This window comes from Colias croceus, chromosome 10, assembly GCF_905220415.1.
Source record: "Colias croceus chromosome 10, ilColCroc2.1".
NCBI lineage: Eukaryota > Metazoa > Arthropoda > Insecta > Lepidoptera > Pieridae > Colias > Colias croceus.
This window is the reverse complement of record NC_059546.1, coordinates 10,023,870-10,045,567: the sequence shown is the minus strand read 5'-3', so window position 1 is coordinate 10,045,567 and position 21,698 is coordinate 10,023,870. Positions and strand designations below refer to the sequence as shown.

The window sequence follows — 21,698 nt, the reverse complement described above, 5'->3', positions numbered from 1 at the left end:
GAATCGAGAAATTCCGTAACTAAAAAACCTCACGCTCCACACTCCGACGGGCGGAGGTGTGGCTTGAAGGCATAGCATGCAATAGCTTTACCGCGGCAGTCCCCGAGTGCTACACGTCTTTTTTTTAAATGAAAGAAAGCAAACGAGCATGTGGATCGCCTGATGGTAAGCAATTCCACAGCCCATAGGCATCTACAGACGTGTCCGAAGATGTGTTGACGACTTTTACGTCATAACATCATGATACCTTTTTTTTATAGTGGGGAAATCTTCCAAAGATACCCACGGCCCCGGGGAAGGAGCCGTGGGTTATGTCGGATTCTTACCGACTAAAACCCCACTGTGTTCCGTCGAGCCGCTTTAATGATGGGGCCGCGGGTATTGTTTAGAATTCTTCCGCGACAACAACATGATACCTACAAATATCTTGAAGGAATTAAGAGCCTTTGCGTCTTTTTCCTGGAACATTAATGAAAACAAAGGCTCAGGTAAAGCATTAAATAATTTACATTCTTTTATATTTCTTTCGCATTAAAACACCATTAAATAAAAGTAAAAAATCAAAGTCGCTAAACGCTTTTCTAACAGAAGTGAATCAGTAATGAGGAGGCAAATTAAGTCACAGCTTAATTACTCAATTTTTTGAAGTTCATTAGAACTGACACGTCCACGACATTTTCTGAGGAAATATGCGAGATTTTAAAATTTTACAAGACTTTTGAATATAATTCAGTGTAATATTTAATGTAGGCGTGGTTCTTGAGAGTATTGTGGCATAATAAATCAATAAAAAAATATGTTTAGAAGAAGGAAAGTTTATTTAACACCACAGTCTACAGATAAACAAAAAAATACAAATAAAAAATAAAAATATTTATTAACATAAATTCCATTACTTACCGAATCAGTTGAAAACTGTGTTTGTACAATTAGATAGTACACGAGAAAACCTTAATTCATAGAGATTCATTCATTGCTAAATATTGAGTAATAAACAAATATTAAAAAGTAAATTATAATAGCGGAACATTAACTCATTTCGGTGTCAATTAGCAACTTTTACATGTCATTGAGAGAACTCGTAATGAGTTGAAAGTTTCCAACTCGGTGAAATACCGAAATTCTCGCGTCCGACTTAAATAACTAACTTGAGAACATCGTTAGTTTAACGCAATATATTTTTTACATGTACTCATGAAATAAAAACAATACTATGGAACAATCCGGTTGAGTATTTTGATGAAAGAGATGTATAATTTTTTGAGCATCTTAGCAACGCTTTTTAGAGGAAAATTAATCTAAGTATTAGTAGGTGTGATTCCATAACCGATATACATACTGGTAATGACTTTTGGTTCTAAAAATACTATACATACCTACCTATATGAACAATTAGATATAGTTTCATTGTATCAATAAGTCAAATCTATCAACGATATAACAGCATTGTAATTAGCAATGATACCTACTTTAATTAATAAGGCAAAAAAAAAGGTAAGATTGTATGCAGTCTTCTTAAATTTTCATCTTTCCAATAAGAAATTCTCATAATAATCGATAGGTACATTCAAGTATCCGAATGCTTGCATTGCAAAAGTTATTCAATCTGTAGACGAACATCAAAATATTGAAGAAGTTTCTCGAGTCACAGATGGTACATAACAACAGAAGCGTGACTATTTTGTACAATATAGTCACTATAGTAAAACGACTAAAAATACAAACTAAAAGGGATAAAATAACAGTGCGTGATTTAAAAGAGTCCCGTGTTTGGCATGTGTCAGATGCATTATTCATACATCTGTTTCACAAGTTAGTGATAGCCTAATGAGTCCTGCTAGACATTTCTTTTTTCTTCGGCTCTAAAGGTAACGTACCTCTTGGGTACTTAACCCTCGGATCTACACTCACACCAAAGAGGTGGTCAAAATTACTAGGTACTGAAATAGCTTCCAAATAATTTCATAACTCAACTGAAGAAATATTATGTGCTAATCTCTGAATTTAATTATGTTCCAACGTATAAATAGTTCCTTTGAAATGAACTACGATAAATGATTTGAAACATAGACTAAACAGTTTCGCAAGTAAACCGATAGACGTCTTTGATATAAGGTACAATATACGCACGACCATACATCAGAGAGATTTATCGAACAATCTAGAAGAATGTTTATGTAGTACGTTCGCGGTTCGCTGCAATATACTGGATTATTGTAAATATTACTATGTTTAGTGTGCTGGTGTTGATTTTGTGGTACTAACGTTTATAGAATATTACTATGAAATATTGGTCATTTAACTGTTTTTGAATTGTTTGGATATGGTATACTAGCATACCATGGTTTGGCTAGGGTGATTTGTAGATGAATAATTAATATTAAAATTTAAAAAGTAGGTATATTATTGGCTTTCAGAACTTGTTTATACGTTGCTGAATTTGTTGAATTGAAAAAAGGCAGAGCATAGAATTCCTCTATTTAACCATTTTTATGAACTGCAAATTAAATTCGCACTTTGTTGTTCCACGTGACAGTATATGCCTCTTCAATTTTATCTTTTTTTAAACCATTCTACAAAGTAAATTAAACTCCCCATCCATCATCAGACATAACATATAACACAAGTAGCAAAAAATGAACAGCTAATGGTCCATGAAGCAATAATAGTTGGAGATCAAAAAGATGATTAAGATAAACATAATCGACCCGGATTGCACGAGGAAGTGGGATACAATACGAAAGGGTTAATACTAATGGCTTGAGTAGGTAGTAATAGATGATGTAAGAATGTTGTTTATTTGACTACTTGAAGAGAATCTGTCTTTTATGGCAAGGAGTTTGAAACGCTTCTAAATTTGTAGTCAGCGCAAAATTTATGGTACAGATAGAGTAAAAATATATATTAGCAAATAGTTACTATGTTTCTACATAAACAATTGTGAATTATCGTTTACGTTTATTTTCGAGTTCAAATCGAGTATTTTTTTGTATTCTTGCTAACAATTATTCTTTTCAGCTGTTCTCCTCGCGTTAATAGAGATCTATAGGTTTGTCATTTGTTTGTTATCTTTTACCGTGATTGCCTGGCAGAAATCACTTTAAATAAATAAATAAATAAAAATAAATAAAATTGTTTATTTCTTTTAAACAAGTTTTCATCTCGGGTTGGAGGTAAGTGCCTTCATTTAAGTGACAAATTTCACTTGTGTTAGAAAGCGCTTCTCTTCCATAACAATTACTAGGCATTAACAATTAAAAGAAAGCTTAAAAAATAAGGTAATACATAAAAATAAAAATACTCTAAAAATTGGTAGAATGGATGTCTGTGTGGATGTGTGTGTGTGTGTGTGTGTGTGTGTGTGTGTGTGTGTGTGTGTGTGAGTGTGTGTGTGTGTGTGTGTGTGTGTGTGAGTGTGTGTGTGAGTGTGTGTGTTCGCATGTTATTGTTTGTGTAATGTACGTAAGAATTAAAGAAATGTGATTTTTTTATTTTATTTAACATCTTCATTTTACTCCCTACTATTTACATGTTTTTAAAATGTCTTCTGCTTCTGTATAACTAATTTCTTTAAGCCATTTTAAGGTATGTTTTTACATTCGTTATATCGATTTCCATATATATTTAAAATTTTATTTACATTTTTGTATAAAATTTCTGACTGTCTATTGTACTGACGCTTACTAAATGATGTGTTCGTTTTATGAAATAGTGGAATAATGTCTCTTCTTCTACGATTCGTTATGTTAGGGTCATATGTAGTAGCCTTATGTTTTTTTAGGATAGTTGCAAGAATATATAATTTGCGTACAGATAGTAGGCCCGTTGTGGAGTAAAGGAGTTCAGTAGAATATTTGTATGGTTTAAAATGCATAACCTTTATTAAAGCACGTTGTGCACGGTCTACTTCCAAAAGTTTTGTTTTTGTGGCTCCGCCCCAGACCGGTATACAATAGGTTAAAATTGATTGCGCTAGTGTCACATATATTTTGTTTAGCAAATCCTTATCAGCAACATGGCGGAGTGTTTTAAAAGTCCATGTTATCTTCCTAATTCTGGATGTTATTAAATCTATTTGCGGATGCCAGGACAATCTTTCGTCAATTTGTATTCCCAGATATTTCGCTGAGGTGACTCTATTTATGTAAGGACAATGGCATGTAGTAAGATTACATTGGTTGTGAATTTGAATACTAAAGTTGTTAGAAGGTTGAGTTTTTTTAGTTATTGAAAAGAAAATATAGTTTGATTTGGTTGTTGTTGACTTATGAGTGATTAGGCTGCCAAATAAGTTGTACTTTCTCTTTCTTTAAAGTGTAACTAAATAAATGTAATCCTCAATTTAAATAAGCCTATATAGTACTTTTCTGTTGTTATCAAGAATTTCACAGCCGCAAAAGTTAAACTAAAACCTACGTTATAACATTATCTAACCAATTTCCATGAAACGATATTGAACCGGTCAAGATCAGATGATTGTTTCTGAGAAACGGGGTTTGTCCGCATAATATTCAAGTTTGTTCTAAAGGTTAAATTAATTATAATATTACCCTGAATATTTAAAACTAAAACTAAATAAAAATACTTTAAGAGTTGATCATTAATTTTTAAATCGATAAAAAGTACGAAGAATTCTTTCGGTCTACAAGACGCATTTTATTTTGAAATCAATAGTATTTTCTTTGTTTGATTTTATATGAGTATTATATATTTATCAATAATAGATTTTATCGGATTTTAAACGCGATTTATTCATTATATTTATCCCTACGTTACGTGCACTTTTCAGCGAGCGTGGTCGATGTAATATAATAAATAAAAACGCGTTTAAAATCCGTTAAAATCTTTAATTCCTAGAGATTATAAACATTATAAAACAGAGTTCAAAAAAGTTGATCCTATAATAATTTTCAAAATAAATTAACTCATTTAAATGCGAAGTTCCACTACAGAATAAAGTTTTTTCTCATCAACAAACACTAGAAATCCCCTGCAATTTCTAAAGACCTAATCTGCGAGCAATTAGGAAACTTAACGGTTCCGCGAAGTCTCAATGCAGGGACGGAATTTCCTCCAAGTATTTTGTCTCTTGCCAATACTTCCAAGTTGATAGCCCAAGTTCGAACTGAATATACGTGTAATATAGATTATTTGGTATTGATAGAATATATTAAATGAGTAAAAAAATGGATAATGTAGATAATATTATAATTGTAGTCAATTTAGAAAAATATTTTAAAGGCTAACTAACAGTTGTTATGTGGAGACAATGGCAAAGTCAAAAACAATACGAAGCCATTTATGATAATTATTATCATCTAGGTAATTTCATATATTATATAGTTAGGTTTTATTCCTGAACAAGGATAAAAAAAATTACAGGTACACACGATTGGTGAAACACTGATTACGCATATTTTACAGTAAATTTAAATATGAAAACTGAACTGACATAAAAAGCACAGTTTCTATCTATACAACTGTATTTTTAGTTGTTCATCTCATCAATCACACTTGAAGGAAAATCTGACAGAACGGTCTGAGAAAGGTCGTCTGACCTTCTAGAGAACCGCAGATTTACATTATCTTCCAAGTATAAGATACCTAGTATTTTCTAGGGTTTGATTTTACGCGAGTATTCTACATTTAGAAATTAAAGACTTTTTAACGGATTTAAAACGCGATTTATTCATTATATTATTTTCCCGACGTTTCGAACACTTTACAGCGAGCGTGGTCACGGGGAGACTGAGACCGGGGAGAGTGAGACCGGGGAGAGTCTCCCCGTGACCACGCTCGCTGTAAAGTGTTCGAAACGTCGGGAAAATAATATTATGAATAAATCGCGTTTAAAATCCGTTAAAAAGTCTTTAATTTCTAAATGTATAAGATACCTTCTAGTACTCACACTTCAATAATCAATTGACATTAAAATTTTAATGCTCTAAGATTAAAATCAATGTTATATCATAGTTAACTAGCTTTCCGCTCGCGGCTTCACCCGCTTAGTCTAAAACCTAATAAATTATTTATACTACAACCTTCCTCTTGAATCACTCTATTTACTAAAAAGAACCCTATGATAATCCGTTGTGTAGTTTGAAACATACATAGGGACATGGGGAACTAAGAAGGTGTCTTTTTCATACTATGTAGTGGTGTTTTAATATCTTATACCTTAACTTAAGTTCAGAAACATGCACTCAAAGGACGAAATACTTCTCCAACAAAGTCATATTACATGGATATATTCACACAATTCTTGCAGTCGCGAGAACTCCTATTCCAAAATTCAACTAAAGATCTTCTCGACAATTAAGAAAGTTCAAATCGGTTCTACTCTCAAAAGCGTCGGGAACAGGATGAATTTCCTAAATGCACTTTGTCTCTTTTCTCATTAAGACTTTAGAAAATGAAGAACTTAGTTAATTCAAGTGTTCGTTGACAGCTAATATCAATTAATTCCGAGTAAAGTGGCATCACAAAACTGATGTAATTTTGTGAAGTCAATTCCAAACGTATATTTTATAATATTTTATATTGGTATAGATTGGAAGCTATAAGCACAATGCATCTATTTAACAAAAAAGTAATCTATCTATCTATCTAATCGAAAAAAAAACTCATGAAAAATGTTTAGATAATACATAGACAGGATTGATTAAAACCGATTGATAGCAGCTGCAAGTTGCAAGCGTCGTCTATTAGTATAGTTAAAGCTGTGTTTTGTCTGTTTCACCATATAAGAAATGATGAAAAAATCTAACCAAGGGTAGAATTTGCTGAACAAGAAAGGCCTATTTACATTTTTATATATCCAGATTGTTAGAAATTGATTACGCGTTCTGCGATCGTTTTTAGTTCAAGAGGATTACCATGATGTTATAGAGCATAACTATTACCAGTTTGGGAAGGTGATAGCGCTAGACGACCTATAATATTATATACTACGACCTATAGCCCTGTCCTTATTCCACACTGGGTTTAATACTGCTTTAAGACGTCAGGTAACCAACTTCTCTTCATCAACATGTGGAACGGATTGTCATGTTTTGTAGATTTCGTTAAAATTTTATCTGTATTATCCAATTACGAACTCGTGAAATGCCAGAGCCTTACTCAGTGTATTATGATGAGGGTAAAGGTATATCGAATAATAATAAATAAATAAATAAATATTTTATTTATTTCTCCTCACAATTCCCAGTCACAAAATTAATCTACATGCATACAAAAAATTATAAACAATAAGCTGGAGTTGGAGGAGCTGGTGTCTGAAATGGGTTTTAACCGGTATCACAGATCACCAGGTCCCCGCCCTCGGAACCAAAAAACACTTACAAAAATAAGTTTCACATACATAATTCAAGAGTTTGTGCTTAGGTAGTGAGAACGACATAAGTTTATTGTTATTTAAAATTTAAAAACAAAAAAAAAAAAAAAAAAAATAATATACCTACATATGTGTTTGTGTGTTGTGTGAGTGTTGTGTGTGTGTATGTGTGTGTGTGTTGTGAGTGTGTGTGTGTGTGTGTGTGCGCGCGTTTATGTTTGTGTGTCATAAATATTTTCCAATTCATCCATTTGTTTATTTATATTTTAAATAAAATAATTTACACTGAAAGCAATTTTATCATTTTACCTACTGTAATAAATAATTTATTATTATATTATTAATATTAATTTCATATTTACTAACATCACAATTTAAAGCAAGTTTTCGGTAGCAGCATAATCCAATTTTTTAATCCATTCCTTTACCACACGTTTACATTTGTCAGTTGTTAGTGAAAAAATTGAGAGAATTTCGTTTAATTTATTGTAGATATTAGGGCCCTGGTAACAAAAAAAGCGATGTGAAAATTTTGTACTAAACTTATTTGTTTCACAAATTTTGCCCCTTCTGCGTGACGCGTTAGCCCGCTCAAGGCTGAAGGTAGTAAGAGAATGTTGGCGTACAGCTGTGTGAAGAATAAATAACTGTCGTACAGTTAGTACCCTGGTCATCACATAAACGTCCTTTGTAGGGTGAAAGAAAGGCAGAAATTTTATAACTTTTAAGACAGCTCGTTGTGCTCTTTCTATCTTAATAAAATAAGTTTTAGGAGCACCAACCCAAGATGTTATGCAATAGGTCAACAGTGACTGGCATAGGGCTTTATATACTGTTATAATGAGCTGTTCATCAGCAACAAGGAATAGAGAATATCAAGGAGGTGCTTCATTGTGCTCGTAATTTCTTTGTTTTCGCGTATTCCAATTGTATTTATTTTCGTTCAGTAACAGTGATATTATTTGAACATATTCTGTGTTGGAAATGTTTACAATATAGAGAATATTATATTCATCCGAGTTAAATTTTTCAGCTCCTGTATATTTAATTTCAACAAAAAAATATTGGTTTCAATTTGTATTATCTTGTAAAAATAGTATTGTGTTTGAATGTTATTGTTATATTGAAATCTTTTAAAATCCGCTTTTGTGTTTTTGCAGATTTTTTTTATTACGTGTTAACAAGGTGGTATAATTGAATTTACGTATTATATGAATAGCAGCTCTATAGCTGACTTAGTGACGAGAATTAAAGGATAGAGGATCATTTAATTAATTTGATATTCCAATCTGCGTATTGTCTAAAAGTCAATATGATTATAGTATCTATACATATAATAAATCTGTAGAAGGGTCAATTCTGTACATTGAAAATATTGAAAAGATAAATAGTAGGGGGTGTTACTGGATCGATACCAAACCCAAATATGTGATTAAAAAAATTTTTGTCTGTCTGTCTGTCTGTCTGTCTGTATGTTCAGGCATCACGTGAAAACAAACGGTTCGATTTCGATGAAACTTGGTATAATTATACTTTATTATCCTGGGCATAAAATAGGATACTTTTTATCCCGGAAAAATACGTAGAAAAAAATAAATCTTAACTTTTCTTAATTTTTCCGCGCGGACGGCGTCGCGGGCGGAAGCTAGTATCTATTAAATATTATAAAGCTGAAGAGTTGGTATGTTTGTTTGTTTGAACAAGCTAATCTCAGGAACTGCTGGTAAGATTTGGTATATTCTTTCAGTGTTAGATAGCCCATTTAACGGGGAAGGCAGCCCATCAAGCAGGAGCGGAGTGCGGGTGAAACCGCGGAACACAGCTAGTTATGAGTAAAAATCAAACAACTGCCCCCCCCTAGACAAGTGGCTTTCTATTAGCGTAACGTTTGATAGAATAGAATATGAATGTATGAGATTGACGTAAGCTGTCGATACATTTATCTACAGCTTATGTCAATCTCATACATTCATAATCTATTCTATCAAACGTTACGCTAAACGAAAGCCACTTGTCTAACCCCCCTGATGGCACTTCGCTTTCGGACTATAATAATTAAATATTAAAATTGTATACAATTTACTTTCTAAATTTTATTTAATACCGAAACAAAAAAACAATTCATATATTACATTTCTTCACAATAATAATAATTGAGCGTGTCGTTAATACAATGTATTGATTTTGTTTAATTGTAAAAATCAAATAGTCATATTTCAGTCGTAGGTAAATGGAAACGGAATAATTTTACTGATATGTTCAATACTTGCTATTAATATAAATATTCCCAAGTTAAACAAATTAAAACAACATCCAGATCAAACATAACTACATAAATAACTCAACAATTTCGATATTTTTAACATGAGGGTATTTCAACAAATAGGTAGTTCGCAAATTTTATTTGAACAGTAATAAAAATAAGGGGTTAATTTTCAAACTAGCTGTTGCCCGCAGCTTCACCCGCGTGGATAAGATAAATTTTCATGGTACAAACGTTAATTTCTTATTTTATCCACTTTGTGGAAAAATTGATCAAAATGCTTTCTTAGCGGGTGCATTCATCCTAACATCTACCTACATGCCAAATTTCAGCCCAATCCGTCCATTGGTTTGGGCTATACGTTGATCACTATGTCAGTTAGTCATTCACCTTTGAGTTATATAATATTATATTTAGATTCTGTAATTCGGTTCGTTTAGTTTTATTTTACTGATCTCGTATTAAACCCTGCTTGTTTTATTTATAAGAATCGTTAGAAATAGCGGTTCGTAAGGGATTTACCAAGCTCTCAAACTTAAGTGGCGTCTTAGGTCAAGACCCAGAGGTGTCTAGAAAGCCAATGTACGCTCTCTCGGGATAAAATAAAATTGTATGAATGTTTATTTTATTTTCGCTTTAAAAATGCAAAACCTTTGAGGGAAGCCATAAGAAGAACGCTAGAATATTATTGAAGAGATATATACGCTTCTAGGTACCTACATTATAAAAAAGATTGGATTTTTTGTTTGTTTGTTAAAACCGCATATGCTCGAAGACAAAAGGCTAAACAATCTTCTTGCCTATATAACTTAATAAATAAAGCATTAAATATATATCCAAAAACAGCGAAGGAGTGTAAATTACAACTCATTAAGTGGTTAAAATATAAAAATTATGAGGATATAGAGGAATTATTAAAATTAAATTAAATATTTTTTTTAAATAAAGCAACATATATAATATATACTTACACATTACACACACACGCACACACACACACATACACAAAGATACACACCTGTTCTGTTCCATAAAGTATATCTGAATAGTTTTTACATACCCATTTATCTTTATATCACTTTTTACTTTATTAAGGAAATGTTATTCGTGTAACAATAAATGGTAATGTACTCTAGGAAGAGCGAGATATTCTACCACAAGCTTATAAATGCTTAAAAGGATGTCTCAATGACTGATATAATTGTAAACATATTTGTTAACGAATAAATATTTTTGATTTTTTTTTTTTTTTTTTTTTTTTTGTAGATATTGGGTAGGTACACACGCAAACAGCTTAATTTGAAAATTATAACATCAGGTGACTCTTTAAAAAATTTACCTAACAGAAAAATAACGATTAGTTTAAACAATGTTTTTATAGTGCAAAAAGGATTGAAAAATTAAAATACCACTTAATATAGAGAAACGTTTCGAAAAATCTGATTTCATCCTATAGCTAGCAGTTTTCTGTGAAATACGCAAAGAAAAATCAAAGCTTCAGAAATATCAATATAAAATTGAATTCAAACGAAATGATGACCTTTCAGATAAATGAAGCGAATCAACGAAATTGATGTTTCCATTAAAAGTTTTCGATTTATTAAAAGTCTGTTTTAGTTAAGGTTTTAGTATTTTCTTATATTTGAATATTATTATGTTTCGAAATAGAATGATTTATGCGAGAATGTCTTAGAATTATTTTCTACTAGCTTTCCACCCGCGGCTTCGCCCGCGCAGTCAAAGAAAAACCGCATAGTTCCCGTTCCCATGGGATTTCCGGGATTGCGTCATTTTCCCGGGATAAAAAGTAGCCTATGTCCTTTCTCGGGTATCAAAATATCTCCATACCAAATTTCATGAAAATTTGTTCAGTAGTTTAGGCGTGATTGAGTAACAGACAGACAGACAGAGTTACTTTCGCATTTATAATATTAGTATGGATTTGATTAACATAATATATTTTGGGTTGTCAATAGTAAAAAATCCAGGTCCATAATATTTTAAAAGAAAGTTATTGTGTTTTAAGAATCAGTTTTTACACCTTTGAAATCAAGTCTTACAACAGCGTAGGTAGGTATAGATTAGGGCATAAAAGCAAATTACTTTTAAAGAAAAAGAAGTAATTAGGTAGGTATATAAAATATAAAAAAAATATAGAGCAGATAAAACTTCATATTTCTATTGGTAACTTAATGAAACCTTACAGGTTATTTCAGTAATTGAAATATAGCCCAATTAAATCTATTAATGTTCATTATAAACTCAAAATCTAAATTAACAAAAAATAAGAATGAATACAGCACTTCTAGACTAACAGCAAAACATTTTTATAGTGCCTATTAGTATGGATGTCATGATACACGAAATAATATATAATATATAATAATAAGACAAGAAAATGACCCTTATTTTGCAAACTATGAAACTAGAAAGACCCTAATATTTTATCTAAAGTAGCATCGACTTTAGCAAAGTTGCAGAAAAATTGCTTCCATCTTTTTTCTGCCGCCATTTATATTTGTAAAATATCACTAAAGCGTGACATCCTATAATTCCACGCATTTTTGACTGTCACTGCTTGTAGATTTCTAGAACTTAGTAGAAGTTACGTGATTTATATAGGCACTAAATTTTTTGAGTTTAAGTGAAAGGTTTATGTTATTCGAAAACTGGAGGATGTTTTTATAACAAAAAAACACACATAATAGATACGTCACTCTAGTAAGCTCGTGAAGAGCAAATCCGTGGGAAGACCATCTATTCTATCTAGGTATATCTACTAATATTATAAATCTGAAGAGTTTGTTTGTTTATTTGAACGCGATAATCTCAGGAACTAGGTAGTAGGTACTAGTCCGATTTGAAAAATTCTTTCGGTACTTGATAGCCCATTTATCGAGGAAGGCTATAGGCTTTATATCATCACGCTAAGACCAACAGGAGCGGAGTAAACCGTAAAAGTAAATGTCTTTCAAATAGTACTTCAACAAAATATCCACTTTGGTACAATTCAGACTTCAGAACTAGCATAAAAGCTCGCGAATCATTATAAAAGAACACGTTTTGCTGGAGCCGCTTCTAGAAATTGCATCTATTTTAAAAGTATGAAACCTAGCTGTTAAATATAAGAAATGTAAATATGCAGACTGTGTGTATTTTTATATAGTATGGAAAATGTTTTAGCGAAAGATGTGTGTTGATTTTTTAAATAATAACATAATATTATTGAACAACGAAGTTGGACTGAGTACGGTATTCGAATTTCCGACTCGATACTATTTACTTAGAACAAGAAATAAAATAAAATTATAGTATTAAAGTTACTCACACATCTACAGAAAATCTGGTAAATTACCTACTCTTTTTTATAAGCAGGCTACCATGCAATCAAATCAACAGTCAAAGGTATTTCTGGAAAAGACACGTCAAAGATTATTTATTTCCAAATGTCCAAACGTTGAAATTAGTAGGTAAGAAATTATAGCAAACTAGCTTTCCACCCGCAGTTTCGCCCGCGCAGTCAAAGAAAAACCCGCATAGGTCCCGTTCCCGTGGGATTTCTGGGATAAAACCTATCCTATTTCCCGGGTTAAAAAGTAGCCTATGTCCTTTCTCGGGTATCAAAATATCTCTATACATGCAAAACGGTTCAGTAGTTAAGGCGTGATTGAGTAATAGACAGACAGACAGAGTTACTTTTGCATTTATAATATTAGTAGGTATGGATTTATACAATAATTAATGCATTACATACTCATTTTGAGAATTAAAATTTCACGAAACGCTCGTCTGTAAGCCAAATTTAAAATATTTCAGCTTAGTTTTTCACAGCGCAGTATTTGCGAGATAATTTTTGAAATTAAAGTGGGATTTTAAAACTTGGTTTAGTAATTTTTAACGCAAAACATAAGTGAATTGCTTTTAATGCTGTAATAAGTTTGAAGTTATTTTTTTATTTATACTATACGTCATAACTTATAACTTACTTAGTAGCTTTCCACCCGCGGCCGCGGCATCGCCCGTGCAGTCAAAGAAAAACCCGCAATCCGAAGTCAAAGAAATTCATGCAAATTGGTTCAGTAGTTAAAGCGTGATTGAGTTACAAACAGACAGACAGAGTTACTTTCGCATTTATAATATTAGCATGGACTAGCTTTCCGGCTGCGGCTTCGCCCGCTATGTCTAAAATTTAATAAATTACCTTCCTCTTGAATCACTCTATCTATTGAAAACAACCGAATCAAAATCCGTTGCGTAGTTTTAAAGATTTAAGCATAATACATATATTATACTTATGAGAGGTCGATATTGATGCAGGAGGTAGATAAGTTGACAGTAGAGTGATCTACCGTCGAATTATATAGAAAAGACCATGTTTCTAGTGTCGGTTTACTTAATATTTTTAATTGTAACTTTTTTTTCTTTGTTTATTATTAATAGGATTTTTGTACACAGAAATACACGATGTCAATCCCATCGTACCATATCCAATACAACTTACCTTTAGTTCCTGACCAAATAACTTAAATAAATATTTCAGAACATTTTTCACACGCGGCACGATTTATCCCAAAAAAGTTCAAAGTTCATTCAAAATAGTTATGTAATACTGTAAATAAAACCGAAAAAGTCTGTGCCGCGCACACGTGTCAGAAGTGAAACTTCTTTGGCGAGATTCAAAGATACCAAAATAGTCACTTTACTCCATGATATGGCAATTCTCGAAAGTTCTTATAATATTAACATGAACATTTAAAGCAAAGTGCTCGAATGTAAGTGTAATGAATCCAGCTAACTAACAACTCAACTGTACTTTCCTAGACATCATCAATCCATACCTACTGTCTGTCTGTTACTCAATCACGCCTAAACCACTGAACCAATTTGCATGAAATTTGGTATGGAGATATTTTGATACCCGAGAAAGGACATAGGCTACCTTTTATTGCGAAATATGTACCACGGGCGAACCGGGGCGGACCACTAGTACCTATATATAGTATAAAACAAAGTCGCTTTCTCTGTCCCTATGTCCCTATGTATGCTTAAATCTCTAAAACTACGCAACGGATTTTGATGCGGTTTTTTTTAAGATAGAGTGATTCAAGAAGACGGCGTAAGTATACAATTTATCAGTATACAACAGCAAAGTCGGTTTTATGTATTGGTAGGTAAGCAATAAATTATTTGAATTTGAAATTGAATTTTAATTTTATGAATTGTTCAAGACTGGACGCTGTTATCTTATTAGGTATGTGAAATATGTATTAATATCTACGACTCTAGGTATTTCAAGTTTTATTTGCAACTAGCTGCTCCGCGCGGCTTCACCCCCGTGGCTTCATTCCTGTTGGTCGTAGCGTGATGATATATAGCCTATAACCTTCCTCGATAAATGGGCTATCTAACACCGAAAGAATTTTTCAAATCGGACCAGTAGTTCCCGAGATTAGCGCGTTCAAACAAACAAACAAACTCTTCAGCTTTATAATATTAGTATAGATTTCATTTAATAATTATTTTGTATAGTTTATTATTTATGAGGGTAGTAGACGATAATAAGTATCTTATGAAATTAATTATTTTGTATCCTTTGATAAATTATGACTTAGGTATATTTTCTTTATTATTCATCTCGTAAATTTAACTCACAAAGTGGTCACTAATCAAAATTATAATCCAGTTTAATCATTTAGAAATTTTTCATAAAAAGATGAAATTATTTCAATTTATTTAGTCAGGTCTTGACTCTACCAAACTCTAGGTTAAGAATTGATATCGGAAAATATCTGAAACCCGAAAAATTTTTAGGCGAATTTACAAAAAGAACCTCAGCCGGTATAAAAGCCAATTAGTGAATTGGTAGTAGGTAGTTACCTACATAGGTATTTTTTTTTTATAAAAATCCATCGTTAGTAAACCTAAAGCATTTCTGTTTAAAAATAAATAAACAAAAATGCCATGGTTAAATTATTCTAGTGTAAGAAAACATACCTATGTACATAAATAAAATATGGCAAGTAATTTATTAAATAAAACCCAAATAGTTTTATGTAGAAATTCATTCTCATATTTTCAATATATTTCACTCACGATTTATAGCACAAAGAATTATATTAAATAAAAAAAAAAAAAATTTATTAGCAACTTCAAATATAACATTAGAATATTGCTCTGCCTTCTGAACTAGGTAATTACCTGTATCTCATATTATCTAGTATCTGTGATTAGGACATATCATAAAACACCATGATCTTTCTCCCGTAGAAAAACTATTTATAACCAACCTTAATAAACCAGAAAAAATAGTCTCAAAAGAATATTATCTACACTTACCATAAATCATAGTGACGAAAAGCATAACCGCATTTAAAAAATACGTATGCCACTTAATTTTCTTCAGATCAGCCATCATTAATATCTACTAATTAACAACACTATATTATATTTAATTTCACACCCGTTTTCTTTTCATCGTAACACTTCTAATTCCTTAATTAGTCCGACAAAAACCATGTCACAACTTATTCCGACTGTCACATAAACTGTCAGAATTAAATACGAGAAACGAATTTAAAAATGACATGACATAAATGGGATATTTTTAAACTGGCATTACGTTAATCGGGACTAGTTTATCGTAACCGCGTGTAGGGATTACCCTCATAGCGCGAGAACTAACTTAAAATATATTTGTTTCGAGCAATTAATTCACTTAATCCTTTCCTTTTAAAGTTTGATTGTTGCACTTCATTTCTGTTAATTTTGCGAACGGTACACTTTGCACTTTCATCCTTTACGGCTACAATCTTGTAGGAATTATGTTTGTTAGACGCGGATCGTATGTAGAACGATTTGTGTCGTTAGGCGCTACACGTCCTCTCGGACGGGACGGTTCCATCGTACTGACTTACATAAGGGATCAGTCCTATGCCAGCAGTCTGGGATGTGGGATAGAGATGGCTGATAATTTTCAAACCGTTGAAAAGGGATGGAAGGAATTTTCGCATTCAACTGTGGTCCGTTAAAACGTACTGTGAAAATCTTGTGAAGAAGCAATTAAAATGTATATTAAGCTAGATATACTTTGGTCAGCATGCATTCGTACGTGACTAGTTGATTCTCTTTTATTTTTCGATGTATGTGTGACTCGTAGAGTCTCTAATGCAATTCTGTGTATAAAAAGTTAAAGGAAATTTCGTCCGTCTGATAAAAATGTATGACTCTATTACTCTAATAAAGCTGGAGTAAAGAATACCCTTACTATAACAATATTAGGGTCGAGGCATTGATAAATAAGATTGATAATTAATATTATAAAGAAGATTGATAATTAGCTTATTTAAACACTAGTAATTACATCCTTAGCTTTCAAAAGTTCAGGATAGTAAAGATATAAAAACAAGAGGTTGCTCTACATCTTTGAATGCGAACTATAATAATTATAAAACTCGTATGGTTTGTATTAAAGAAGTTTTAAAAACATTGATGCTGTACCCCAGTCGAAGTCAAGTAAGGCTAAGTTTCTTACAATATTGGTAATATTTAATAAAATTTATAAGTAAATATTAATTTTCGCAAACCACTAAGAGACTACTGGAGTAAATATTTAAGTTGTAAACGAAAACATCAATGTTTGTTCAAATAACATTTTAAAAGGTTTGTTTATTGATAGAATAGTGAAAGAGACTAATACAAAATAGAGTTGTGTATTTACTTTTTTATTGAAATTAAACAATCGAAAATTAACGTTGCCTCTCGTCATTAGAGCTAGCGCGCAAGAGCAACTTTTGTCTCCGCAACTATTTTGCCTCTTCCATCAACTCTATGGGCTAGTAAGAAAGTGCGCGCATGTAGCGACGCAATTTCTATAGTATTTGATGGGAGAGACAAAATAGTTGCGGAGACAAAAGTTGCTCTTGCGCGCTAGCTCTAGAGGTACGATCAAAGGAAAGTTCCTCTGTATTTTCTTTATTATTTGCGAGTTATTTTATTTATCGGACATTACCTGGAACTAATCAAGTTAAAATTGTCGGGATAAAGAAGCATAGTGAAGTAAATAATACAGCAATTGTGAATTCCACATAATTATACTTTGTCTATACTGATTGCTTTTTTGTACAGTGACTTAGCATGAGTATTTTATTACTATTTATTGAGTATATTGTAACTTTTTTTTTGTTGTTACAAACTAGCTTTTCGCCCACGATTTCGACCGCGTTTTCCGGGATAAAACCTATCTTAGGTGTTAATGCAAGTTACCTTATAATATTATGTGCCAAATTTCATTTTAATCGGTTCAGTAGGTAGTATTTTCATGAATACTTGAAATAGAATAACAAACATACAAACTCACAAACTTTCGCATTTATGCATGATAATAAAAATGCTTAAAATTTATTTCTATTGTTATTAGTAGATGTTTGAGCACTAACCCATCTGACGCAAAGAAGTCGGACCATTACTCGTCGGTAATCGATCTCTAGACCTCAAGAGTCAAGAATGAAATACAATTTACTTTCTTTATTTCTAGAGACGTAAATAATTCGTTTAGTATGCCATTCTATCAACTGTATAATAAATAAATAACCTTTCTTGAGCCTTTGAGGATACTGTAGGTCTATAGCTCCTTTGGATAGGCCACATATACATTTGTGTACCTACGTAACAGACTACTGCCTAGCTATTCAGGATTGCATTTTCCTTACAAAGGTAAGGATTATGTACTTTATTGTATGTAGATTATGCTTAGAGCGTTATAATCGAGTTTAAGACTGACGAGCTAATTGATTAAATTGCGTTGCAGGAAATAAAATGAATGTAGGAAATCCACAAGGGCCAATTTGACTACTTACTGATACCAGTGTACCATTTCACACGATTTAACTCAGAGATTAGCATAACAGTGATTTTGGATATGTTTTTAAGATTGAAACCACCGATTTGAACTTAGGTTCAAACGTAAGTGACGTTTACGTGAGAAAATGGTTGAATCGATTTCATTAAATCTGTCATGGAGATAGATATTATCATAGATCGAGTGTCGCTGAAAAATCAATTGCTGAGAAATATTCTTTCATTCCATATAGTTACATGTAGATAGATATATAATTTGTATCCGGATTATGTTTGCATTTGGATTACTACGCGATAAACAGAAGTGAATTCACGAAAATTATTACTATCAATAACCTACCACTAGTCCTTCTTCTAGTTTAAATATATATGGGTAGATATTTCATTATAATTAAAGTAATACATTACAATTTACAATGATATGGCCAAATATAAAAAGCTTGTACATATTGTAATAAGTATAACGGACGCTCATTAGGCAGGTTCATTTTTCTTCCCATTGAAATAATTTTTGTCGCCTCCGTTGCGAACAAAGGATGATTTATTTTTCCTAATATCAGCCAGAATTAGGTCCGTCTTTGTAAGCGTATCGATTGACAACAATCGCGCTTTATTTAACTTTTATTACATACTAGCTGCGCTCCGCGGTTTCATCCGCGTGGCTCGACCGCTCCTGTTGGTCTTAGCGTTATGATATATTATAGCCTATAGCCTTCCTCGATAAATGGGCTATCTAACACCGAAATATTTTTTCAAATCGGACCAGTAGTTCCTGAGATTAGCGCGTTCAAACAAACGAACAAACATACAAACAAACTCTTCAGCTTTATAATATAGGTATAGATTTTCATTTGCCTCCTAGACTATATGAAAAATGTGTTAGTTAAAGTTGTGGTGTCGTTTTTCGACACCACAACTAAGTAGTAGTAGTAGTGCAAGTAGTTTTAAGTTAGATGATTAGTTTTAGTTAAATAGTTTTGGGCAAAAATTATTTTGTTATTTTAAGAACTTGATGTTGATTGATGGCTGTTAATAAATCACCTAATGTTTTCGCATAGTAAACGATACCTTGTAATGTAATCAATATAATATAATATTATTCCAGTAATTAAACGCTTTAAAAAAATTATATAATGGTAAATAATTTAATTTGCTTATTGCATATTGGAAATGTAGCACATAATATTTTAACAATTTTAGGTGATAATCGCTTTAACTGTGTACACAGAATTACGAAATCAAACACAAAAACTATCTTTATTAATAGTATTATATATTATTATTTAAAATAACTATTTACTTACGACATAGTTTACATGCATATCCATAAAATAAAACAAACACACAAAAAAAGATTTATTATGTTACTAGCTTCCGCCCGCGACTCCGTCCGCGCGGGTGTCGGTCTTCGCGTGGATGGTTTATTTCTCCATTTTGAGTAACTCTGACCATGACATCTTATAAATATCTATTGGACCCAAATACGGCTAGGCCTATAATAATACGCAACGTGTGTTCACGGTTCTACAGAACATCGTCTATGGATAAAACTGAAAAATTAAAATTAATTTTTTTCTACGTATTTTTCCAGGATAAAAAGTATCCTATTTTACGCCCAGGATAATAAGGTATAATTATACCAAGTTTCATCGAAATCGAACCGTTAGTTTTCACGTGATGCCTTCACATTCAGACAGACAGACAGACAGACAGACAACATCACATATTTGGGTTTGGTATCGATCCAGTAACACCCCCTGGTATTTATTTTTTCAATATTTTCAATGTACAGAATTGACCCTTCTACAGATTTATTATATGTATAGATAGATGTATAATTTATTACCCTTTAAAATAATTTAACGGCTTTTTAAAAAGGCCGTAGTGTAAAATTTGGAAAGCTTTAGAAGCAAACAAGTTGTATTTATTAAACGTTCATTTTTAAGGAAGGTCTTAGAATTTAGATTATGACTAGCTGAAACCCGCGGCTTCGTCCACATTAAATTAATTTCGCTATCTCTACATAGCATAAAACAAAGTCGCTTCTCGACGTCTGTCTGTCCTAATGTTTATTTTACGAGATATTTTAGTGCGGTTTTTAAAAGACGTAGGCTCCAGGAAGATTTTAGTAGGTATATAATATGAACATACATACAGACAGCTAAGAATACAGAAAGCTAGTAGTAGTAGACCGATAAAACAATAGTTGTCCACTTATACCAAAAAGTAACACCAAAATATACCAATTATAAAGAAAATTTAAAGTCATTTCCCTTGAACTATAATAAGACTAGCTTACCGCCCGCGGCTTCGCCCGCTTTCTCTAAAACGATTTCAAGTTGGATCGAACTGCACATGGTGTGCGAATTTTATTATACCTAATCGGTTAAGTGGTTTAGGAGTCCATTGAGGACAAACATTGTGACACGAGATTTATATATATTAAGATTATAAATATAGTCTCACCAGCGTTAACTGATGACAGAAAACTAATTAAATTGACAATAGTAGTTCTAAAACCGCCAATTAGGGAAGCGTTGAAAACCATACAAGTACTGGATTACTGACCAGACACATTGGCTTCTTAACACCAATAAATAACATTATAATTAACTAATCTATACTTTAATTATAAAGCTGGAGGGTTTGTTTGTTTGAACGCGCTAATGTCAGGAACTACGGGTCTGATTTGAAAAACTTTTCGGTGTAAGATAGCTCATGTATCTAGGAAAGCTATAGGCTGTCATCACGCTAAAAGCAATATGAGCAATGCGGGTAAAACCGCGGGGCACAGCTAGTAGTTCACATAGAGAAATATAAATTCTATATAGAGAAAATAATTGTATCATGAGCAAGTTTTATTGTTATGGAAAAAACTCAAACACTTCTTAACCAATTTTAAAAATACCTTCTATCATACCATTATCAGTTTCCTATACTTTTTTTCCCAGTGGGTCATCTCTTACGTCCAGTGTTAATTTCATATATTGCATACGGTTTTTTCCAAACGTGTTTAATCGCGATACGCGATAGTAGATCGTAGAAAATTGAATTTGGACTACACAGTGCCCTAGTTTCTACAAACTATGCAAGTTTCTCTGTCATTATAGTCGTTATCTATAGAAAACGAGATATTAGTATACTAATATTATAAAGAGGAAAGATTTGTAATTATGTATGTATGTATGGTTTTCACGTATAAACTACTGGACCGATTTTGATGATTTTTGGCACAGACAATCTTTA

General features: G+C 32.1%; 1 protein-coding gene across 1 annotated transcript in view; it reads right to left on the bottom strand.

The window, feature by feature from the left end:
* The window catches only part of LOC123695027, a 63,827-nt gene extending 47,339 nt beyond the window's left edge, over nt 1–16,488 (bottom strand). Inside the window, exon 1 of the mRNA XM_045640711.1 lies at nt 15,933–16,488. Within this exon, the coding sequence (XP_045496667.1) occupies nt 15,933–16,011 (79 nt within the window). The 5' untranslated portion in view covers nt 16,012–16,488. The remainder of the gene's footprint in view (nt 1–15,932) is intronic.
* Nucleotides 16,489–21,698: the final 5,210 nt, after the last annotated feature.